The sequence below is a fragment of the Clinocottus analis genome, unplaced genomic scaffold (assembly GCF_023055335.1).
Source record: "Clinocottus analis isolate CAN_PGR_092001 unplaced genomic scaffold, fCliAna1.0.p SCAF_15, whole genome shotgun sequence".
NCBI lineage: Eukaryota > Metazoa > Chordata > Actinopteri > Perciformes > Cottidae > Clinocottus > Clinocottus analis.
This window is the reverse complement of record NW_027175876.1, coordinates 9836436-9862993: the sequence shown is the minus strand read 5'-3', so window position 1 is coordinate 9862993 and position 26558 is coordinate 9836436. Positions and strand designations below refer to the sequence as shown.

At 42.3% G+C, this 26558-nt stretch overlaps 1 protein-coding gene across 22 annotated transcripts in view; it reads left to right on the top strand.

Moving 5' to 3' along the window:
- The window catches only part of ptprk (protein tyrosine phosphatase receptor type K), a 104373-nt gene that overhangs the window by 15466 nt on the left and 62349 nt on the right, over window positions 1-26558 (top strand). For all 22 annotated transcript variants that reach the window (XM_068577677.1, XM_068577693.1, XM_068577692.1 and 19 more), the window contains one exon: window positions 25246-25368. In XM_068577677.1, the coding sequence (XP_068433778.1) occupies window positions 25246-25368 (123 nt within the window). The remainder of the gene's footprint in view (window positions 1-25245; window positions 25369-26558) is intronic.

Sequence of the window (26558 nt, the reverse complement as noted above, 5' to 3'; positions counted from 1 at the left end):
CTGAACCTCATCACTAACAACCAGGGTAGGGTTGATACCAGTCTGTTTTCATGGCTGTCAGCTTCGCAAAGTTACACTTTTTACCATTTTGAGAGGTGAAGCAACACATACTTAAAATATGGCTTGGCTAGCAGCTCCACGGATACACAGTTTTGTATTTGATGTACAAATAGGAAAGAGTTGTGAGTGTTACTGTCCCCTTTATTGATTCTTTTAGCTGAACTTGTCCTTATTTCTGAAAAAGTTGAAGTATTATTTGAAACCCAATGGAACAAAACAGAATTTAGGGAAGCAGAAGAGCAGCCTGAAGTCATAACCGTGATAAGACGCTATTTAGATGTACGTTACAGACCATAACCTGATCCGACTTTGACTATAATCCTTTATAAAATGAAGGTAAATAAATTCCACAGAATTAAAGTAGGCAGATAAAAGTCTGTGGTGAAGAGAAGCAGAACCATCTGTTTGAAGTGGGATAAGGAACGACGCAGGAACAGAGCTGACCAGAGCAGACTGACACAACAAACACTTGCAGCTGCACGGTCTCATTCCTCACCTCCTCCATATCTGCTGATAACACAGCAGCCAGACAGAGGGAGGGAGTGAAAGTTATCCTGGTTTGATGAGATGCAGGTCTTGGATTTTTCTCTGTCTCGTGCTCAAACACACTCGCTGACGATACCGCGCAGAGAAAACACCAGAAAATGATTTGATGTTGTAGTTAGGTTACTCTTTGACCAGCAGAGAGACGATGAATCCGAGTTGTTAACCCACAGTTACACAAACGGGCACAGAGAGTTGAGAAAAGGACTTTGTTCCTGGTTCCCGTGTGTTTGCGTGTGTCTGTGTGTGTGTGTCTGTGTGTGTGTTTACATTGCTAACTGGCTGTGCAGAGACTGATTGGTTTCTGCTGTGAAATCTGTCTGTTTGTCTTCTAGGGGCCTGTTTCTGTTTCACATTCTTCAGCTTTCGGCTAAAGCTGTTTAGATTTAACCAAGGAGATGTAGAGGAGGATAAAATGTCAGTTGGCCCACTTTTCACATGTGAAAATGAATCTCTATTTACATATGAAGATGTACACGCTGAAAGTGTACAAGAGATCAAGATTAGGTTGCACCAGCTATTCATGAATCCATTACTATGTTTCTTTGTCAAGGTCTTTCTACGCTCTTCTTCACGCCCGAGTTTCAAACTCGTCCTTTTCTGAATTGAGTTGCACCAGTAACACTTCAGAAATATCTAAGCTAGTACACTTTTATTTACATGTATATCAGTAGTGAGGAAATATCTGTGGCGGCTTCCAATAAATAGCAATCAATCAGGTAAACATGAAGTCGGGGAAGCATCACAAGTGTGAGCGGAACTAATATAACACAAGAATTTACTGGGAGTAAGTGTCGCATTAGTTGTAATACAAATAAAACCGATTGTTCTGATTGATATATTGTGCAGCCCTCAATCCGTTGGTTCATCATACCAGTCATGGACTGATTAACTGACATAAATCTAGTTAACGAACCTCGTTTCAGCCCGACAACACTGGTGTAATTTTCCTTAAGCCAGAAGAAGAGTTTCCCTTATAAGCAGTCATTGTTTGTTTTGACCTATCAAACATCTGCCTCGAGGCAAAGACTGCCATCAGAGGTGTAATCAATCGCTATGAAGAAGGTATTAATACACACTCCTCCCCTGTCCATCTCCTGTCTCTCTTCTCCTCCATGTTCTGTTGCTCATTACGCCGATCACTCAACTTTCACTGACACGCACTAGTCACACCTCATTACTGACCGCACACACACACACACACACACACACACACGCACACACACACACACACACACACACACACAGTTCTCCCACAGTGAAGCTGCATCACTGCTTAATGTGGTGAGGACGGATGTGGACGCTCACTAGTGGGGAGAGAGACTTAAACATGATTTAATGTATGTATTAGCCGCTTGTTTGGGAGTTGACACAGAGCGATAGTGACAGACCAAAAGTAAAGAAAATATCCACAGTCGTAGTGGAAAGTAACTCAGTACTTTACTTGTTCTGTACTCAGAATGGGACTTGATGGGATTTCATCGATATCAAGTCTATTATCCATTCTCCTTATTGACATTCTTGGATTCCTGATGAACCGTTATCAAGGCTCCAGGTTTATGTTTTACCACTTTCTATCAATCAATCGTTTCAGTACATCAAATAGTGGAAAAGACCTCCACTTTGAACAACACCATTAAAAGGCTTCCACATAAGTATGCATCAGTAATAATCAAATAATGCTGAGCTCGATACTTTGACTTTAAGGACATTTTGAGTACTTTAGGAGTACATTTAAGTATTGCTACTTTTACTTCACACTAACACAAGCATTGTGATCAACTCTCTCATGTACAAAAAAACTCACTTCACACAACTACCAGGACTTTTAAATAAAACAAATGGCACGTACACTAGGTCTCCACCAGGATTTCAGTGGATGTGTGAGGTGGGTGGAGGTGGGACTAATGACTGCAGAGTCGTGGTGAGTAACGCTGGGAAAGCTGATGCATTCTGGCAGATACAGTAGCTGCAGCCACAAAAGTAAGTGTGTGTGTGTGTCTGTTTATGACAGATAGTTAATTATACGGATGTGTTTGTCCGTCCGTATATGTTGCCGCACGCGCACACTGACCACAGGCCTGACAGGCAGGTCTTAATTAGTTGCCACGGCTACCGATGATGCGGCTTGACAGAAACTGTGGTGATGACAGAATCTGCTGCCTCGGAGCAGAGAGGCATGCTGGGATTGACACAGGGTCCACTCAGTCATTGTGTGTGTGTGTGTGTGTGTGTACTGTGTGTACTGTGTGTATATGGTTTATGCGTATTTGTGTGTGTAAAAGTTCAAATTGGAGAAAATGAGACAGTTTGTCAGTCAGCCAGTTACTTCCTTGTTAGTCAGTCAGTCAATTAGTCAGTGAGGAAGGCATTAGCTGAGACACACAGGCACGTGCATGCGCACATGCACGCACGTTTTGTGTGGTAAACATAGTGAAACAAGGAAATGGCTCTGTGATTTCTCATCTGTAGTTGTGAAGATGGAATGACTTCAGCCACCACTTTATTCTTTCATCTCTTCGTCACCTCTATCTGTAACCCTCTCACTCTCATCCCTCTCTTCCTTTATTCTTCCCCGGGAGGCAGCAGGAGGGCCGAGAGAGTGAATATTGTGAAATGTGTCGATGGCATGTCACAGCAGATCCACAGAGACATAGTCAGCGGCATAAAATGTGATTTATGCTGGAATTGTAAAACATGAAAATGCTCGCCTCTCTCTCGAATCACTTAACCAAACAAGAGTTTGAAACCTAAAATTGAGAAGCAACAAAATGAGGAGCTTGTTGTGATCTCAGTTTTTCTTTTTTTACCGCTACTTTAGTGGTGCAATTACTGCATTCATTATGCATTCAGTGATTTGAATTTGCCTAAATGACAGGCGAGAGACAAACAGAAGAGGAGAGACAATTGCTGCACTCTGACAGAGGCCACCCTCATCATATTCTGTCTGTGTGTGTGTGGGTGTTTGGTTGGCTGGTAGTGAACTCAGAGATGAAGCTTAATGGCCATCATTTAACCTTTTACCTCAACTTACACACGCATGCACAGGTGAAAACACACACACACAAACAAAGAGCAAGTTTACTGCATGAGGAATGGAGTGGTGAGTGGAGTGCTGGGGATATAAAGAGGGGTGTGTGAGTGTGTGTGCGTTGAGAGTGAGTGAGAGGTTGATCGGGGTCAATAGACGCAATTTTCCTCTGAGAGCTTTGCAGGCTTCACTTAGATAAGCGGCAGGCTTTTTAAAACTTTACCTAAAATGCTGCACTGTTCTATACGGGCGTAAACCTTTGGACGCGTTGCACTCCTGGCCACATCCCAGTCAGGGATGTTGCAGCAGGTGGGTCCCATCTGCAATCGAAGTGGGAGCACCTGCTTTGATGTACAGGTAGATAGCAACGACACGTGTCGTGTACATGAGTTGATAACTGTAGAAATCGTGTCATTTAAATCAAAGAACCGTGGACTAGTTGCTTTTGCTGAATTGGAGAACGTGTCAGTTCAGTTCCTCCGCGGCCGAAGCGTCTCCTGCTCATATGTTGCAGCTTTAAACGTGAGAATACTGCGTGTCGAATAGCATGCAATCAGGAGAACTGCTGAATTGTGGTCACATGATGCTTGTGGGTGGAATCTGTCATTTGTGTGTGTCCATCTGGTATGACCCCCTGTTCAACTCCTCCAGCACTAATGCACATATGGACCGCACACACACACATAACGGCACACACACACACCCATATGAGGGAACAGCTGAAAGGAACTGCCCACCCTTCTCCCCTCCTTCATTTTTCTCCTCCCCCTGCAGAGCCTCAGGACTCATCCAGGTGTCCATTTTCCTCCTCTTCTCTCTTTTATGTTTTCTCTTTGCTTTCTGTTGTATCCATGTATGGACATCATTGGACAAAAACACATTCAGTGTAATAACTCGTCAGGGCAGAGAATAGCAAAGCTAAGGAAAGAATAATACCACCATGACAGTTGAAAGATGTGACGTTTCCCTGCGGTGTTTACTCTCTTACAGGGTGTTTTGCTAAATCTCATGGTAACTATTCATTTTTATATCATTCATCTTTAAAGAAATAGTTTAAATGTGTGTTTCTTTTGCTGGAAGATTAATGTCCCTCTCATGTCTGCACGCTCAAGATGTAACTACAGCTGATTAACTAAAAAAAAAAAGACAAAAAAAAGGAGAAAAAGCAAGCAAGTCTCGATCCAAAGTTGGCAAAGTCCACCAGCCAGCACCTCCCAAAACTTACTCATTAACATGTGATATCTTTTCAGTCCAAAAAAAACAACAAGTTCCAGTAAGATCCAGATTCGCGAGTGGGAGGCCTGTAAATCATTTCATTTATTCCTCCACAAGAAAGTAAACCAGGGTATTTCCTAAAATGTCAAACTATTCATTTAATTATTAGACCGTCTGTGGGTCATTGGTATTAATTGCTGTTTATTGGCAGAAATCAACGGATTTTAACAATCAGTGGCGTTAAACATTTGGGGTGTTTAGCTCTTGGGAGCCTGCAAACCTACTAGTTTAACACGATTATGTTCAAGCACTTTTCTGTTCTTTTTTTTCTTTTGAGGTAGCCACTTGCTTCATTTCATGTTTGTCTAAAGGATGAGGAGCAGATTGAGGGCCAAGAAAATAAATTAATTGGGGAATAAGGAAAGGGAAGGAATTAATAAGAACAGTACTGCAGTCCAAGTAAAAAATAAATATAGGGACAAAATAGAGCATATATTGTATAGAGGGAAGCAAGTAAAACAAAACAAAAAAGAAAGACGGCGGAGGCAGAAGGAACGGAAGAAAGAAAAAGAAATGAAGAAGGACCAAAGGAAAGAAAGAGAAAGAAAGAGACTAGTTTTGTGCAGGAGTGCAGTTTCAGCTTCTATAAACCCAGGAGCTCTGAATACTGCTTATTAAGCAGGGACTGTGTGTGTGTGTGTGTGTGTGTGTGTGGGTGTGTGTGTGTGTGTGTGTGTGTGTGTGTGTGTGTGTGTGTGTGACAGGGTGATATATTGAAACACACCTCTGTGGAACAGCTGCAATGATGAGACAGAGAGTAGGGAGTAAGAGGTGTCGTCTACCCCTCACGCACACACACACACGCACACGCACCCACACACACACACACACACACACACACACACACACACACAAGACACACACACACACACACACACACACACACACACTCATGCGTACCAGCGAACAGAGCTGAGCCAAGTTCTTTATTGTATTACTGTGGCCAGCTTGTATCGGAGGCTAAGCGAGAGAGGAAACGAAAGAATGGAGAGAGAGAGAGAGAGAGAGAGAGAGAGAGAGAGAGAAAGAAAGAGAGAGAGAGAGAGAGAGAGACAGAGAGAGAGAGCGAGAGAGAGAGAGAGAGAGAGAGAGAGAGAGAGAGAGAGAGAGAGAGAGAGAGATGAATTTGTTGTGACTGCTCTGGTGGACTCAGCTTTTTAACACAGCACTTCCTTTTTTCTGTTCTCCTCTTTCCCCTTTGGTTTCTTTCTAACTGTCCACTGCTTTTTATTCCTCTTCTCTTCTCTCGTTCCCCCACTCATCTGTGTGCATACTTATTATATTACGCAGATAACGAGACCAATACGGGGAAAGACAGAAATCGAGAAAGACAGACCCAGTTAAAAAGTAAAGGGCAGGCTTTGAAATGAAAGGGGGATGGAGGAAGAATTGGGGGAAGAAATGCATAGAGAGGAAGAAAGAGAGCGAAATGGAGAGGGACGGACAGATAGAAAGGAAGAGAGAGATTTAATAGATGAATCTGATTTATCTATAATGAAATCAGCTTCAGTCTGTAAGGAGGAATGTGCTCCATTCAGTCATTCTGCTGTTACAGACAGATTTACCCATTTAATATTCTAAAGATCAGAGTGAGGAGATGCATGTGAAACATCCGGGTGCTTAGAAAGGTGCAGCTTCTAACTTTAAATGCAAAGTTAACACTTCAGAGTCTGCTGGCAGCAAAGAGACTCAACTGCATACGAGGCAGCGCCGGTACTGTTGTCACAGCGCACCACCAAAAAAAAAGCAACGTTTCAAGTTAAAGTGTGAGACATTTTTTGGTTCCATCCTTTTAAATGATTAAAAGATTTTCACTCCTTTTTGTAATTCTAAATTGAAAATCTTCGTGTTGTTTTGTCAGACAGAACCAATCTTAAAATGTCCCCTCAGGCATTGGGAAAGACTTTTTATCACAAGGTTCTCACATTTTATAGGCTAAAATATTAAATTTAAAAACATTACTCAGAAAGAAAATAATTATGAATTGCAGTCCTACTGTTTAATGTAGACGACACATTATTTGAATGTAGTTATGCATTGAAAGAAAGTGCCATTGTTACTGTCCAAACTCAAACACAGCAGAACAATGAGTTAGATCATGAGGGCAAAGACATCCTCCTCTCTGAGCATGCATATTACTGGCAATGAGCAGATGATCTAAAACTATCCTCGTTGTGGTTTAAATGTCCCATTTTAAAACATTATTCTCAAACCAAGGAGGTGAAATCTTAATAATCTTCTCCTCCCTCCACTATTGAAGAACTCTCAACATCGTAATTCATAATGATTATGTGCGTCTGTGTCTTCTGGGTTAATAATGAAAGGAGATGGGTGCAAGTCTGTTTGTCTACGCAGCCATACATTAGTATGATGGCAAAAAGACTTTGTGTGTGTGTGTGTGTGTGTGTGAGTGTGAGTGTGAGTGTGAGTGTGAGTGTGGGCATGCTCTCTCTCTCTCTCTCTCTCTCGCTCCACCTTTCATGTCCGTCCAGGCATGAAGCAATCCACTCGTCACAGCCACAGACACACACACTGCCTCAGGCCAACACACACACACACACACACACACACACACACACACACACACACACACACACACACACACACACACACACACACACATACACACTCCACATTGCCCATGGCCACAATTTTGGTCCAAGGAAGCTGTTTTTTACTCTTCAAGTTGTTTGTTTGAGTGGATTTTACACAACGCCCTTGGCATAACATCACACACACATTCAAACACACACTCGCACACATGCATGCATGCGTTCTGAGAGAAATGCGAAAACACATTTCTAGGCCTGATTGTATGGACTTCTACTCCTGTGGGCATGGCATAATATCACACACACACACACGCACACACACGCACATGCACACACACACATGTATGTGCACACATATACATTTTCTGGTTGCATGTCTTCCTATTGAAGCAGCAGCCATTGTAAGAGGTGCTGTCCAAAACCAGCAGCCAGATCAGCCTCGCTCACCTGCCAGAAACACTATGCAGTCCAATTATTGTTCCATGCAATGTGTGTGTTTGTGTGTATGTCTTCTCAAATCTGTTGTTATGGCAGAAGTTTCTCTCTTTTTTTTTACAGCAGCGTCTGTATGTTTTGCTGATGGATGTAGATTTGTTGTAAATCAAAGGATGGAGCTGCAACAGACTGCTAGTTGATGCTTTTTGCGGTAATGTCGTGCAGTGATTTGGGAAAATTACAGTCCATCTCAGGGGTGTTTTGGAGTAAATGTTCAGTAAATGGTCCATATTGTGCAACGCCAAGGGGATTAGTTTAGTCTAAAGGGAAACAAAAATGTTGTGATCACAAAATCCCAGTTTGTGGACAGAATGGGCTGTTAATGCTGGCAAAGTGGGAAAATTGTCCCGATTTTCTCTTTCATCACGTCTGTATTTCCTCTCTTTACTCTGCCTGGGTCACTATCAGTGTCCCTGTCTCCTTTTCTCATCCCTTCTCCCCTTCCCTTCCCCCCACGCCTGCAGGACAGGAGGCAGAGATGAGTGGACAGTTAAAGGAGATGATCCCTCGCTCTCGTCTCCCTCTCCCCCTCGCTCTCTCAGCATTACAAAGCCCCTTGTCCAGTTTGATTACTTACATTAATGTGAGCAAGAAAAAGACTGCGCTCTGGATATTCCCGCGTGCGCTTTAGAGCAGGAGAGAGTGACAGGGTGTGTGTATGTGTGTGTGTGTGTGTGTGTGTGTGTGTACAGCCCAGACACAAGTCAACAACCAAACAGAGCAGTGATTGTTTGGGTTGTTGTGTAACGACCAATGGTTTCCTTGTGCGACAAACCAGAGAGGAACCAGCATTTTCTGCCTGGCTGCCGTGAGCGATGGCACTGACATGGAGGGAGGTGAAGGAAAGCGAGGGAGTGTGTGTTTTTGTGTCTGTGTTTGGTGGTCATGGTGGGAGAGATGAGTGATCCAGAAGAGGAGGAGGGAGGGAGGAGGGAAGGATAGAAAGATGGCCATAGATAGATAGAGGGGTTAAATGAAAATGCGGCCAGTCTGTACTTGTTTTCCATTATCAAGGTTCCAAACTGTTCACAGAGCAAACACAAACAGCGTTAATTACTTGGCACACATTGTGGTGTACGTGCTTCAAATGGGAGTAAGAGCCTGTGAATGCATGCGCACGTATATAAAACAAAAGAAGGACAAAAATAGAAAAGACGATACTGTGGGAAAGTTTAAAAGATGTGGAGCGACACACAAGTACTTTGTTCCAACCATCATTTCTGTGATCATCTATCATTTTGGACTAACAGTATTCATTTTTTTAAAGAAAAAAACATGTATCAATATAAAAACGTTCCAGATGCTCGACAGAACGCACATTAAATTAATTTGGCACTGATCAAGTGATGGTTTCTTTCAAAGTCATCAGACTTTGATTCGTTTTTACCAATCACTCTACCTAAATAATTAGGAAAAGAACATGAATGAAACACAACGTCAGCCAATTGCAGACAACATACAAGTCAAAAACAACAGGCAGGTTGTGACCTGGGTTTGTGCAATGTGTGGTGATAAACGCCCAGTATGACAATCCAGAGCTGTTTTTGGGAACAAATCCACCAACACACAAACTTTGTGGTTTGAATTTGAATTGTAGTTTGCTGTCACTCTTAGTGAGCAGCATTTCACTGCTAATCTCTTTATATTAATTGAAAGTTAAGTTGTTTTTTTTACCTGGGAAAGAGCTTTGTGTAATTAATAGATATAGATGTCTTTCTTTTTTTATTTAATCTGTGAAGAACATATGCATCTCACAGCTCGCAACAGGAGTAGCAACAGGAGTCGTCGTATGAGCACCGTAGACTTCCTGTGCTGCAGACATTAAATGTCATAAAAGTAATCTCTGCTGCTATGAAAAGTACACTGTGAGCTGAGCAGCGTTCGTGTCTGGGTCTCAGGTCAAGGAATGGGTCATGTTTATGCTTCAGCGATGCCCTCGTCTACATGTCGACCCACGGCGCTGACATTAAAGGCGTCTTAGAGTGAGTCCATGCCTGATAAAGCAGGGTCTGATGCCCCTGAGCAGTAGGCTACACAGCCCCTCAAAATATGCACACACACTGCCCATGAAATGGACATCTCATGGTCAGCTACATGGCCGACATCCTTGAGGATTTATTGTTAGGATATGATCTATTTGAACAAGTTCTGCAGCGACAATCAAAAGGGTGCTTACATTGAGCTTTGAGTTCATACAAACCCGAATGCTCAAAGGTTTTAGAACTCATAACATGCAGTTACGTTACATTTATTGTTGTTGTCAAGGCCAGGCAGAAGCATTCTGTTACTGAAGTGTTTGTTTTTTTTACTTGCCAAACTAAAAAAACCACAGTCTTTGTATTTTTGACATTTAATACCATTTCTGGAGCTGGCAGACAACCATCCATGCAATGCTGTCCCAAAATCAATGGTCAGGCTTTCTGTCAAGGTCAGGAAACATTTTCTGCTTACAGGAGACAGTGTTTTCTGTCAGCTGGAGTAGCAGTGGCGGTGATATCAGAACAGCTCTGACAAGCTACAAGTGCACCTTACTAACGGTGCAGGACGATCGTTGTTTTTTTCACACTGTAAGAGTGCTGTACATTTTCTGAAGGATTTCGCAAAAACATTTCTGAGCACACACTCTTGTTGCAGCGTTACTCTGTTTTGTATCATTGGACTTTTGGTTAGTCAATACAAAACATTTGAAGACGTCACTTTGCACTATTGGCACTTGTGCTTGATGCGTTTCCTTATTTTCTGACATTTTATTGACAAAATAAATGACGAGCAGATTAATGCATAATGAAAATAATGAAAATGACATAGTTGCTGCCTTTTTTAATTTTTTTAAAACATTTTTACAAGATAAAGTGGACAGGGAGGAAATCAACACGAACAAACCAGGAAGGAATAACATGAATTTAATGAAATCCACTGCACAACCAAGGTGACAACTTTTTCACAGATGCAATAATGATTTTTATCTTTCAGCTGGGATGCTCAAGAATTTTCTTTTAAGGCAACCCCTCAAAAAAGGCAAGTCATTCTCTGACATCCAAGGCATTAAGAGTTTTCCAAAAGAAAGGGTGACAGGGTTTCAGTGACCCAGAGTTCTTGGTGCACTCGACACCACTGACAAGTGCTCGGCACTCAACGACTGAAAGACAGGCGAATGGTTATAGTCTGTATGTGTGTGTGTGTGCATGTGTGTGCGTGCGTGTGTGTGTGTGCGTGTGCGTGTGTGTGTGTGCAGAGGGATTCAAACCAGCAACCCTCCAGTCATTTGTATGACCGTTTTGCCTTAAACTAGCCCACATATTTCGACAATGACCTCAATAGGTGCAGAATGAGATAAAGGTACAAAGAGAAGGGACACATGTAACAATGGTGTCTGGTGTCTAATAGTGTGCAAGCCTCGAGCAGCGCTCTCTAACCTGAATGTGAGTCAGAAACCGGTTCGACTCATTTCCTGCTCAGAGCTTTGTCATTTAACAATACACACACACGCACACACACACACACACACATGCACACATGCACACGCACGCACACGCACACACACGTACAGACAGATAGAGAGAGAGGTCTATTAAGAGACCACTCCCCTGGAGGTAAGTTGCCTGTTTCTTTCTCCCATGAGCCACTCCTTAGCTCCAAGACACACACACGCACACACGCACACACACACACACACACACACACACACACACACACACACACACACACACACACACACACACACACACACACACCCCAGATGCTCACATATCTCTGGATGGAGCTGGAGAAACATTAAGAGTTTGTATAACTAGACTTTGGTGAATTATTGAATGATGGTTGAATTAATATAATTTGCTTAAACGGCACGTTTTCCAAATGAGGCCCATCCAAAACATCTTTAATTTTTCTCATTAAACTCACGCCAGCGAACATGACCATCATGTCTCAGACACATGCTCACATACAGTATTTCCCTGTTGTAAAGCATAATAACAGCTTTCCTCGGGCTAGTTACAGCTATCGTAAAGAGACGACAACTCCCAAAACTCATTTCACACACACACACACACACACACACACACACACACACACACACACACACACACACACACACAGACACATGCCGTGAACCTGGAGGGAGGAGTGGGTGTCTCTGTTGCACTTATTTTGCCCTCTCTTCTCTCTCTCTCTCTCTCCCTCTCCCCCGTCGTGGTCTCTCTGTCTTTCTGTCTCACATCTCTCTTGTTTCAGCCCGTAAGTGATGTTTGACCACATTTTACAGCTGAAGGTGACAACGTACACACTCACATTCATGCACACACTGCAGTATGTGCTCCCTCCAGTCTCAAAGCCAGTGTGTCTGATTGTGTGATTTTGACGGAGGGCGGGGAAAACAGACAGAGGAGAAAGTAGTGGAGTAGCAGTGTGTTCACATTGCTGCAGTCGCCCTTCTGGTACGCTTTGAAGAATGCTGTTTGTAATTAAAACAATATTATAACCGGTGGTTTAAGAAAAATCCTGTTTAATTACAACTAGGATAGTCTGAGAGAGACTATTTTCTGGTAATGTGGTCCTCACTACCGGAGTGAACTGCAAAACAAAGGGAAGTTAGAGACTCATTACTGGGGGGCTTCGAAGTTGTACTTTGATATTTTGAATCGTATTTGTGGTTTCAGTGTGTCTGAGTGTGTGGTGATTATTTTGATCATCGTGTTGTTCAAATACAGCATGTAACTTTTTGTCGTGTCCTTTTTTGCAAAAGAGGTACTGATCTTATTAAGACTTGCTTAATAAATATCTCTTAACTAACCAGCATACGCTTACAGGTCTTGAGGTAACAAGTAAAAGTGTGTACTTTCATACTTCCATTGGTATTTATATCATGCATTTATTTTATTGTGATTAAAGTGGAAAGGACAAGTAAAGTAATTCCCTTGTATACTAGAGATGGTGTGATGATTCATTTCATGGAATTTTCTTGTATGATGTTAGTTGTTTTTGCTTGTTTTTTGTTTCTTTGCTCTCAGCACATGATTTTGTTGTGAAGATTCATTTCCAAAACATGCGTAAGGAAAAGAGTTTTTAATCACCGCGGTGAGTCAGCAGGTCAAAGTTGAGGCAGAACGTCGTGACGAGGCTTGTTTTAAGAGAGGAGACCGTCAAGTTGGTCTTCAAAATGTGATAAATTAATATTAAGGGACAGTTTGGAATTTTACAATTCACTTTTGTTTTCCAATTAAATTTGGCCAATGCATGATTTTATGTCAAACCGGTCTGATTACTTGACATTTCTCTCCACGTCTAACATCTTTTTGCAGTTTTGACGTCTTCCAAGATGTCAGCAGTGAACTCGCTGACCAGAACCATGTTGCATTAATAATCTGAATCCCCCCCTTTAATATACACCTGCCTTCAAAACCCACTGACCTCAGAGTACACACAGCCATAACTATTATTTGTTGTTTTTCATGCATATACACATGGCCCGGGCTTGTGAAATACAGCTCCAATCCTAAAGTATGCTTGTTATCGGTTCAGACATAGTGTTTACCCTCAGCACAGCCACCGCCATGACAGGCCAACAGAAGTGTGTAATGTATGTTTAGCTCTGCAGACGTCTCAGAAGAAGGTGCTTTGGTAGTCGTCTGGCCTGCCAGCATGTTATTCCCATTTGTGTGTTATTCCCTTTGTTTGGGTCTCTGTGGTTTCCACCGCTGTGTAATGTGCTCTTTTTCTGTGCCAGCAGTGAAAAGTAAACTTCCTCCAGGACAGTAAATGCTATCGTTAGGTATCTTTTGTTGTTCGACAGAACTGTGTCACAACCACAGATAAAAGAGCTCCTTTGACATATTATTCTTTCTATTTGAGATATTTTTTTCCACATTTGATTTTTATTGGTTTCAGAAGTCCCAGAAACATTTTCCAATCGTTATTTTAGGCGCTTTTTTCTTCTTTGAAGCCGGATGTTTTAGAGTTTGATTTTTTTTTACGTGTGATTATTTGTTTGTCTTTTTTTCTCTCCTCGCAACGTCTCTGTCGGCCTCTCCAGTGTAAGTGCTGTTTCAGGTTGTTCTTTGTGTGTCGGTGTGGAGAACTGCTTTTTGTCCGACAAACCGAACAACAGAAGTGCTTCTGCTGCACAAATACAGGATAGACTAAATCCAATCCGCCAGCCGGTCGGCCAGTCGGTAAATCAGCCAGCCAGCCTTTGAACCAGCTAGCTGGACAATTGGAGAAAATCAGCCAGGCAGTTCAGTGTGTCACCAGCCTCTGTGCTGACTTGCTAAGCTAGCTGCTTCGGATTTAACCTGCTTATAGCCCATAGGTGAAATGTATTTCTCTTAACTCACACTCAAGTTTCATCCTCTTCTCACATTTCAGATTCTTCCCTTCCTCTTTAGTCTTTCTTCCCTCCTTCCCTTTTGTTTTCTGTAGATTTTCCTCTTTTCTTCTCTATCTGGCCTTACTTACCTTGTGTGTGTGTGTGTGTGTGTGTGTGTGTGTGTGTGTGTGTGTGTGTGTGTGTGTGTGTATGTCTGTGGGGGTTGGTGTTTAGTGTGTGTTTGTTCTGCTCTTATCTCGTCCACACCAGGCCTGCTTTTCAGTCCAAACCCTCAGCTGTGCCCCGATTGGCTCAGAAACAAACGGCCTCCTGTCTGCTCTGTGATTGGCCCATTCAAATCCTCTCGCCTCGATAAATCATTATTTGATTGTATTCTCCTGGTAATTTATCAGTTAGTTATCAGGACAACATGATGAACGGTTCAGTGTCACAGTGTAAAGAAGTTTGCTGGCTCCGCTGGCATGTGGGTCCATACAGGTGTGGCGCTCGCTGCTCTGCCCAAATGGAGACCACCAATTGTGAGCAATCATTCTGACCCCATTCTGTCCCGTATTGATCCCTTTACCGGCAAGGCCCCTTTTGTATAACTCAACGGGACTGGTCCATTTGGTCCATTCACATTGTGTGTGTCAACTGCCCTGGACAGTAACACCTGGATGTGTTTATCAGCTTTCAGATCACTCACACAATGTTTAGATGCATGGGCAAAGATGTTTTCCAATAAAATGTTAATTGCGTTCGAGATTTTTTCCACTACTTTTGATTTCTACGGTTAAAGTGTATACAGGCTGAAGCGAGTCAGCCAGTCAGCATGTTTGAGGTCAAGTGTGTGATGAAGGGTGGAGAGAAGCAGCCAGTTGAGACTTGTTGTTTGGGGATTTCTACTTAAAAGGAAATACCAGCTGTGCTCTCAGTTCTGAGTCGGGCTGAGTGCCGTCTAAGGGCTCAATAATTACTCCCCCCTGACTCATTGAGAATGACACACACTGACACGGGATCTGATCGTGCTGATGGTTTATGGGTTGGTCTTTCGGTGACGTTGTAAGCTACCGATGTCTAGAGTCATCTTAAGACTTAATTGCGGGCCGTAAAACTTTTCTCTTAGTGTCAGTTGAGCTCTCGTTACTGTAGAAGAGCAAAGGAAAGTTGACATGATGTGTTGGAGAAAAAGCCGAAGTGTGTCAGTGTTCACTAACCACTATGTTTTATCGTAAAATTGTGGACCTCATGTGCCAAACTGTGTTGTAACCCACACTGACGGAGACAGAACGAAAGGGGTGGACAGGAAGACAGTAAACAGAGTATTGGGTGTGGGGAGAGAACAAACACAGAAAGAGGGGAGGGCTCGGCTTTCCTGAGAACGAGTGAAATCTGACTCCCCCCGGGATTTATGGGTGAACTCATTCACAGACAGCCAGAAAGGGGGGAGGGAGGTAGAGGAGAGGTGAGGAGGATTTCCCAATTTTCTCAGTGAATGACAAGCTCGTCCCTCAGTCTCTCTATCGTCCCCACCTCCTCTCCTGTCCTCTCTTCTCCTTGCCTTATCTGCCAGCCAGTCAGCGAGTCAGTCTGCATGTGAAGTTGCTTTAAATGTCAGCATTTGAATAGTAATAGAGATTAACGATGGAGAGATAGACGCAGCGCGGAAGACGGGGCGAGGAAAAGCGCAGGAGAGAGGTGAATGTCATAAAGATAGTGTCTGTGAAAGGTTTCGACCCCTGCTAACAGTGCTAGCAGCTATCTCTGGACACACTCGCACATGCACGCACACACACAGTATACTGATTATAGCGTTCAGACGGAGATAGAAATATAGAAAGATATGGTGAAAAGAGATATTCCCAAAAGCCCCTTCTCTACTTTGGGAACTTTCCAGAGAGTCTAGGAACCTTTTGAGTAGCTCAATGTGTTTTGGCTGCAGGGACCAGGGTCTAAATCCGTGGTTCTCAAACTTTTATTGTCACGCCCCACTTTGGAGGAAGAAAAATGTTTGGGCCCCACCGCCCCAACAAAATTGTAACAAAATGGTTCAATTTTTTTGACTCCTCAAGATAACAATAACGTTTAACCTGTGCAAAACGAGTGCAGATGTGTCAGTAGTAGTGGCTGCAGTGAGCTGCTTTCCTCTACAAATATTTTTTTAGCAGGTTTGTTGATTTGATACGGCCGCTCTCTATTCATGCTCAATGTTGAGCTTAGATCTAAATTCTGTTTTGAGCAACTTAACAGCAGAAAAGACCTCACGGGAAGCTCACGGAGGCTTTTAGCAAAAGGTCAAGAACCGGCATGTCACTCAAAGCGTAACCTGTTGACGGCGTGACGTAAACATTTCCATGGAAGTACAGGCATTTTGCCATGTATTTATTAATGACGTTTTATGTCCGTGTACTTTGTAGTATGTAAAGTTAGTGTGTTCATGGGGAGAGAGGGAAAACTATAAGATAGTGGTTCATCCCTGTTCTCCCTATAGTTTCATGTTGAAGTGTCCTTTCAATTCAATTCAGTTTTATTTATATAGCCCAAAATACAAAATTTGCCTCAAAGGTTTTACAAATAAAGATAGTAAAAACCCTTTCACAGGGAAAAAAAAGGAAGAGACCTTCAGGAGAGCAACAGAGGATCTCGCTCCCCGGATGGACAGAAGCAATAGATGTCATGTGACCAGAATGAACAACGTCACAGAGTTACAGCACTATACATGAATGTGACAGAAACTATTCATATAATGAGTCGTAGGCATGGACCACGATCTAAATAACCACAATCCTTGATCAAGACACTGAAGCCCCAGAGCTTCACAGCAGCACACAGCTCCTTAATAAGGATGGGTGAAATGCAGAGAATAATTTCCCCACTGTGGGATTAATAAAGGATTATAACAAATATTTTATTCATTTATTTTTTTAAGATTCTGCATGATTGAAAAGAATTCCTGCAACCAAATTACCAGCAACTTGTTGGTGAAAGCGCGATGTATTTAGGGATTGTCGTGTTGACTGTCAAAAGGTAATTTAGGTTGTTTACTTATGGCACTCCCATGAGGAATTTAGAGCTACTGTACAGCTTTAATGGTGATACGGTTGTTGATTAATAGCTTGGTTGGCCAGCAGTAAATTAATTAACATTACATTTTTTATTTGAGTTCGTCAGGATATAAAGATTTGCAGTTTTTCCTTTGTTTTATATTATTGTAAACTGCATATCTTTCAGTTGTGAGTTCTGAGAAAACGTGAGCAACATCTTTGGTCGAGCGGGTGCTCATGCAGTTTTGCACATTTATGTACTGAGTGTTCGCCAAATGTTGTGAGACATTGCTGGTATTACCTCCCTTACTTGTGAGGGGTTTATTGCATTAGAGACAACAAGATTTCTCAGTATCTGAATGAAGTCACCCTTTGGATCCTTTTTTTTCCTCTTTCTGCCATAATGTGGGTGTCACGCTGTACCAAACCAGAGCCAGAGTCGGTGTGTGTGTGTGTGTCAGAGGAAAGCACGACTCATCCCCTCCGTGAGAAGGTTTGCAACGCTGCTTTTTTCCACTGAGATCTGACTCCATAACTTTTACAGTATGGACAGCAGAACCGTTAACTCCTGACCTCATCAATACTCTGGGTTTTTACTACTGTATAATGGATTCCCGTTTAGTACTGAGTTTCAGGGGGCGTTCTTACTTACAACATAGCAATGAGAGACTCATTCAACAGCTAAAGTCAACAATTTTACAAAGCAAGCTCTCAAAATGTTTACATGCTATTCAAGCTATTTGTTGGCAACAGCGTTGGAAAGAATGAGTTAGTAAGAAGCATTTTATTGACCAAAACATACATTATCGAGACATGTCGGGCAATGCAATGGCAACGTGCAGCGATGGAGGTCATCATGGCTGCCTTTTCACAGCAGCGCCTGTACAACCAAATCATGAGTTTGTGGGAAAATAATGTGGCGCACGAAAACTGCTTGAGTTTGAATTTGAATTGAAAAGCGGCATTAACCCCAAGAGAAGAGCAGGGTGAGGGGAGGAGATAGTCAGGGATGGAAGGGCAGAAGGAAAAACACACATTTCTGTTTTACTGTTACTGTCAATGGAAACTCCTGAATCAGCTGAACACACACACACACACACACACACACACACACACACACACACACACACACACACTCACACACACGTCTCAGATTCAATTACAGCATTGTGAGATGAAGGAGAAATTCTTCAGCCTTCAGCACTTCCAATTAAACTACTGCTCTGAGTGTGTGTGCGTGCACGCATGAGTGTCACTGAGTGTGTGTGTGAGACTGTGTGTTGCTGTGCAAGTCGTGTGTATTTGAGTATGTGATTGCGCGTGCCCGTGTGTATGTTTAACAGGCGAGGTGTGTGTATATGGGTCTTGGCTTTGATGGCGTCGCGCTGCGCTGCAAGGGCCACTGAAGCGTGACGAGTGAGAGAGAAAGTGAGTGAGTCTGTGTGTGTGTGTGTGTGTGTGTGTGTGTGTGTGTGTGTGTGTGTGTGTGTGTGTGTGTGTCAGCCTCTCTGATGTCACCTTGTATCATTTCAGGCTAATTTCACCTATTCTCAGAGAGGGAGAGAGAGAACAAAAAAGTAGAGACAACACAGAGAAAGTAAATGATAAGGTACAACTTTATTAGTGTCCTTGAGGTGGTACATGCACACACACACACACACACACACACACACACACACACACACACACACACACACACACACACACACACACACACACACACACACACACACACACACAAATACACACTAAAAAACACAAACCCAAGCTACACAGAGTACAGAGTGTATTACACCACAGTACCAATCAATGTTAAGAGGGCATCAAGAAAGGCCTGTGTTTAATAATATAACAGTAAAGTAATACTGTGTCATCCCTTTTGCATGAATTCCTCTCCTTTCCATCTCCTTTCCTTTTTTAAGACATCTTTCTTGCTTTTGAGCCCAAAACTGAAACTGTCCCACAAAGCCATACATGATTATAAATCCGGGTCAGCAAAACTTAATTATGAGCTGGACTTGGACAAAGTTTTAATGATTTTGAGGGAAACAGTATTACTGGTGGTTGGAATTGGATTTTAATGACATAAATGTAATTATTGTCCTTGAAAATTATTTCCGTTTTTAAAATGGACCTTCTCTTCTCTCCTCTCCTCGTGGTGTGATTGTGATGCCACCTCAATTTTGATCCTCTTTGAACGATTTATTAATGCAGGAAAAACGGGGATAGAAATAAAAGACAAAAGACAACGGAAACAAAAGGAAATAGTTAATCAATCGGCTTAGATTCATCTCCCTCCCAAAAAAAAATAATTACATTTTCTGCCTCTCTGTTTCCCGTCCCTTCCCTCCCTCTCCATTTCGTTGCACTCTTTCCTTCTGTTTCACTCTCTTTCACTCATCCCGTCTTATCTGCTCTCCGGTGATAACATCTCTGCCTGCCGACTGCAACTGAGCTCTGCTGATAAATACTAGTCACAGTCAGGAATAGAGAGAGAACGAGCAAGAGTAAGCACTGTAAGTACATTAGATTCCTGAGCAGATTTGAGCTGTTTGGCCTCAGCGTGAGCTCAAGGCCAAGAAGGGATGATGTAACGGTCATCTGATTAGCTCCAATATATGGTGTTTAATTTGCAGACCACGTCAAAACCTTTTAGCGTTTTAACTTTTTTGGTGTTTTCCTTGGCCCTTACGCATCGTCTCATGAAGATGCGTAAACAGGTTGTGTGCTTTCAGTTTTCCTAAATACCATCCATCTCCCTGGAGGAAATCCATGTTGATCTCCTCCAAAGCTGAATTCAAACATATATGCAATGAAATTGGATAGCAATGTAGCCTAATATTCAGTGGCAGTGAAGACCGTACATATTTCCGTAAGCACGAGCCGGTCATGGCATGTAGTCCGTGTTTGTCTTGTCTTAACCGCTGAGGCAATGCATGGTTCCTTTTTTGAACTGATCACCATGGTTCTTTTGCACAAGGGCACACGTATTGACAAAGCATGCTTATATTTTATAATCAGACAGTTTCTTTGTCATAACAGATTTTCTGGAATAGTTTCTAGATAAAGAAAAAAGCGCCTCAGACCTTCTTTTGATTTAATTTAATACGGCCCATTCTGCAGATCAGTTAGATCGCATTGGAGAAAAGGAAAGCTAATCAAAATAGCTATTGTTCCACATTATTGCCGTGTTGCCAACTAATAATCTCTATTTTGGCTAATAACCCGATAAATGTGCGTGGTCTTCTTTCTTTCCCAGGCGACTCCGTGTCGGCGCTGTCTGCACCCATGTTTCCAAACAGTTTGAGTCCAAACACTTTTCTTTGACGAGCCTCCTGGAGGTGGAGGTCAATGTAAATCACCACAAAATGAGTCTGAGTGACGGTGGCAGATGTTGTGTCTGATGCCATTCAACAATCTTTTAGAAAAGACTGTGTGTGTGTGTGTGTGTGTGTGTGTGTGTGTGTGTGTGTGTGTGGCGCTCCTCTCTCTGCCCTTGAGCCTTTATCAAGTCCTTCTAATTATTTTATAATGCAAATGAGTCGCCATTATTTCATTAGCAAGGCAGCCAATCACAGAAGCTGATTAGGAAGTGATTAGCATGCAGTCCGTTCCCCTCTCTCTCTCTCGCTCTCTCTCTCTCTCTCTCTCTCTCTCTCTCTCTCTCTCTCTCTCTCTCTCTCTCTCTCTCTCTCTCTCTCTCTCTCTCTCTTTTTCCCTCTCTCTCTCTCTCTGTGTCCTTGTGAATGGAGAGGAGGGGGCAATAATATCCCATCTGGACACACACTCGGGCATATCGTTGGAAAATGTTGTAGGGATTTGTTATACAATACAATCCGGTTAACACATGCAGACAGACTCAGTGGAAATACACAAATGCATGCTGTATTTCTGGGGCGTGTTTAAAGTGGTTATAATCAATCAATGTATAATGTGAAAGAGGTTGCTTATGATTACAAACCCACAGATGATTACTCTACACTAGAGAGCATCTTTCAGCTCATTTTTGTGTTACAACTTCAATTTCACTATTTTGCTTTTCTCTGGCCGCCCTCACGCTGTTGTTTTTCGGCCGCAGTAAGCCGCTGTTTCCAGCCCAAAAGCTCTCGTAACCTAAAAAGGTATGCCACCATTCAGTCAGAAACATTAACTTGGACTTGACTCTACTCACTTTTGGTGCCAGGTCCTTTGCTTTGTGTTGTGTTTCAACTGCAGATAGTACGCCCTCGGTGGAGGCGAACAGCGCACTAAATTGCCGTGACATCATCTTCAAAGGGACACTCGTGACCAAACAGAGGATTTGCTTTTTGTCAATTGTACGCCGTTGTGGAGGCTACGTTGTGCGTCAGGTGTAGGTTTGGGTGCTGACATTTTTCCTACTGATGGTAGTTTGGCTCATTAAAAACGGCGGGTTTGCACAGGCCGTCCCGTGTTACGCTAGTGACGACTCTCTCTGGCCAATCAGTGGTCTGCAGTGATTTAACTCCCTCTTTTTGTAATCTGTTCGGCTTGCTTGGAAATTCGACTGAATGGTTCGAGAGTGTTTCCAATGTGCAACAAACTGAGCTGAACTGGACTGCTTGGTGGAAACAGAGCTATACTGGAGCAGCTAAAGAGGCTGATATTTCACACAGCTAAAAGAGGAGCAACTACTGTACGTATATTCATTATTAGGTCACCTTAAACATGATTTCTAATGAATGATTTGCTCTGCTGGATGTCTAAGCAGGCACCTGGTTGCTGTCTCATAAACTAAAAAGTGATGATGTGTTGCTTTTTCTGTTGCCAAAATACCTGTTATTGCATGCTCGATCACAGCTTGTACCAGTAGCATTGCTTTTCAAATGCTAAATAGAAGTCAGATTGCTAGGATGTGATTATTCATGTTTAATTATTAAAGGAACAGTCATAGATACTCAATCGAGATGGATGGATAGATTTGAACTTCATTTGAGAAAGCTTGCATGTTTTTCCCACAAGAAGTAAGAGGATAGTTCAATGTCTGCTCTTCTCATTATTGGCAAACACTATCAACTGTCAGATGCGTGCATGTGTGTGTGTGTGTGTGTCTGCATGTGTGTGTGTCTGTGTGTGTGTGTGTGTGTGTGTGTGCGTGTGTGTGTGTCGGTTTAAGTTGGCAGGACATTGAGGAAAGCGAGACGTGTTAACTAAGAATGTGGGCGAGCTAGTGTGAGGTTTGTACACATACACACAGTTTTACACATATATGGTTTCGGCAGACCCTTTCAGCAGACACACATTCACATGGACACACAGCCACTTTGTTTAGTATGTTTGCAGATGAAAGCAGCAAGAATGTGTATCAGAGGTGTGCAGAGGAGAAAAGGAGAATGCTTAAAGATTGAGAGAAATGTCCTTTTAAACCAGTCAGTATTGTAAAACACAGACATGTTTTTCTTTACTGCTAAACCAAGGCAAAATACCTCATCTACCGTGGCACTATATCAGAGCTGAGTGCAAAGCTATTTGTTTGTGTGTTCCCAGTTAAAAGCCCATCACACATATTTTCAACACAGTGGGTTTGAATCCAATTTCCCTCTACATTGTAAAGAGAGAATCTAGATTTATTTTTTTTACACTAAATACGTTTACTGTAGTTCGGCGGGGTTAAACAACACCAAACTAATGCATTGGCATATAAACCAAATACCTAACAATTTGTCACTTAAAGAAAACACACCAAACGCCTAATCCTTTATATTCTATCACACACACACATTTCTTCAGTAAGCAATAGCAGCAGTGAGCATAACACAACTTTCAATGAGCAATGCATCAATTATGGGTCACCTCTTCCTTTTATTAGAAACAACGTACGTATGACTTACATTCATGTGACTTTCCGTTAACTGTTGCGGTGACATTGACCTTCTTTTCATTGAGACACTTTACTCTAAAATGTTCTTCGCCCACTCAGGACAAGCTTCACAGCAAACTGCAATAATTGTAAAACACATTATACAGCATGTGATCACGCTCAACAGAGATCATTGGTGACTAAAGACAAAATGCACTTCTTATCTCATAGATCGCAAACTAATAAGAGATCAGGTTAATTAAACAATCATAGCTTCTTTTTTGTAATTACTCATGTTTACTGAGCGTCTGAATGATTGAGCTTTTTGGGAGTCATTCGGGAACAAAGGAGCAAAGCTCTACTCGTACAAAGATTATGCTGGTGTGCATGTGCAAAGGAGAGTGAGAAATGTACTATCCTGTTGTTAACAAAGGATCATATTTCCCACCACAGCTGCATATTATGCACAACGTTCAATTTTCATATACAGTTATTCCCGAAAACACACCTTCCCTTGTTCTCACGTCTGATGCAGTTTGTTCTTGTACACATGAAAACATACACCCTTGAGTTACACACTTTTGCTCTTTTAACCCATGCAGAGAGAGCTACCTGACGGCAAGATGTAACCTGACACACACACTGTGGGAGACAGGAAGTCATGGCGTTTTACAAACACACAGGAACACATACAGCAGCAGGTGTTGGACATCCGCTGAATTATACTGTGTACATCCAAGCTGAGTTCATAATAGAAGAGTTTGTAGTACAAAAAGGCTTGTTGTCGTGCTGTACTTCGTGCCCTCTACATGTCCTAGCATTTTTTCGCATTATGACTGGAGGTAACTTGCTGTGACAAAGACTTAATTGAATTGAATGGGAGTTGCATGAAGGCTGTTTTTTTAAAGTGTGACGCCAAGAGGAATGTGATCCAGTGCATCTCTGAGGCTTTGAGTCACAGCCAACCATACAGCCGGCAGCAGAAGACAGTCGCTTAGTTTGATGTTAACTTGTTTCTCCTCCGGCGGCGCCTGTCACCTCTTGGTATCTGTCTGTAGCGGGAGCTCAGATCAGTGGGGTATCTGAGGGCCTGTCGTTCTGCTCTCCATCACAGCCGCCGCAGCCCGCTCTAGGACACAGGTAGCAAAACTACTGAATGCGAGGAGATTTATGTTGCTGGCTGTGGTGGTTGCTGATAGTGCTTCATGGTGGCTTGCGCTTGTATACCTTCTAAGTTGCCCTATGTGTATCTCGGCGTTCAGGTTTGCTGCTCTTTCACTTCCAAAATACCTGAAGGTTTGCATATTTCACCGCAAAGAAAAATAAATGAAAATGTTATAAACTATTTATTAACGTCTTGGATTTTGTTAGTTTCATTAGAGCTAAAACGATTAGTTAATTAATTATTACTATCATTATATCACTACCATAAAATATATTATATATTATATATATATATATATATATATATATATATATATATATATGAAATATTTTATCTTCTTCTACTTTGGCAAATGTCAAGAAGGGCACAGAGGACACGTATCAGTGACCGCTAATGACCAGTGACTTGAATCAGATGGTATTGTGGCTTTTTTTAGTCATATTTCTCCTAGCCATTTTAATAACACGAGCCATGCGTTGCTCTCAGCCCAATGAATCAGATAGCTAGCAGTATCCCACATGTTATTTCCATCAGCAACATTGCCACATATCATTTCAAGTTGATTGTTTCTGCTAGCCGCCAGGGACAAGTGGCGTCTCTCTGTATTAGAGCGACTTCCTGTTCAGGCTGGGCCGCAGGCGGCCAGCTCACACATGGTTGTCCTGAGGCCGCCTTGATGGGCACAGATGATCAGCTGAAGGCCCCGATGGTTGAGTCAGAGGTGATCCTGATTGGCCTTGAGTGATGACTGTTGGAGCCGAGACTCCTGGTGGTTTGTTAATGAGCTGGGATGCAGGCATGCACCGAAAAACAACATACAAGAAGGAAACAAAAGTTTTACAGGATGAACCCAAAGGAGAATTCATGTCGCATTACAACTAATTTGATTTAGCTCGTTCAAGTCAATGATTACTGACACTGTGAGGTGAACTAAATGTTATTGTCTTTGTCTTTGCAGGGAGCTGTATGTTTGATGAAGGCTTCACTCAGTGTGATTACCAGCAAGATCCCTATGATGACTTTGACTGGACGCACATCAACACCAAGGAAGTGCCGTACGTCTCTCCAGACCTGCCACAAGGTAAGACTTCTCCCGTCGACGTTATCCTCTTGTTTAGCTCCTCCAAGTGGGAGAAAGTGATTCAGTACAATTTTAATCTTTTATTATTTTTTTATTTTGTATTTTACACATCAGTCATAGGTCATTTTATTTGCAGAACCAGTGCTTTTTAACACTGAAGTATAGAGTTTAAATGGACAACTTGTACTATTAGTATTAAACATTTTGCACATTGCATCCTCTCTCTTCTTTTCTTAGACATCCTCTCTTCTCCTCGCCTCTTTAATCAGTAGTTTCTTTTCACCGTGGTGATGATGAAGGGGAAATTAAATCTTTCTGCCTCGGGGCTGAGGGTCTAATTAACAGAATATGAGGTCATTAATCAACGGCAGGGAACAGGGAAGGTTGCCTACTTTACAATCTCAAAAGCAAAATGTTATAACAATAGCCAGCTATGTAATGTTGAGATATTGACTGGCATTGCAAAATGAAATCCTCAGAGTGAGAATGTTGACTCTTGTATGAACAATGTCGTTATCCACCGTGAGGAAGCCGTGTTGAAATATATCAACCACAAGTTTTTCATATCTTTTACCTTTGCCTCTCATCTCTTCTCATCTCCTCCTTTTTCCTTTACTCTTGTCTCCTTCCCTCTTGTGTCCACTGTGTCTCCTTTCGTCTTTTCTTGTGTCCTTTCCCCTTCTTTCCTCCCCTTGGCTCTTGTCTCCTCACCTTTCCTTTCCTGTGGTCTCCTTTTCCAGTCTCTTCCTCTTTACTTTCCTATAATCTTGTCTCGTCTCCTTTTCTGTCCTTTACTCTACCCTTTTCTCCTTTCCTCTCCCATGGTCTTCTCTCCTCTCCTTCTCTGTTGTGAAAGATTATGACTTTGTTACCATGACAATGTAATACCGTTATTTATCTCTCTTGCTTATCATCATGACAACCCAGCATCACTGACATTTAGAGAAAGGTTCAGTTCAACACCAGCTCTATGATTTTCACACACACACACACACATACACACACACACACACACACACACACACACACACACACACACACACACACACACACACACACACACACACACGTTTCCTTCAAAAATGTGTGTGTGTGCCTGTCTGGTGCATGTGGTCCTCCATATATTTATTCAATGACACAAGGGTGAAGTGCCTTGCCCAATGGTACAGTGCCAAAGTCTCACATTTAGT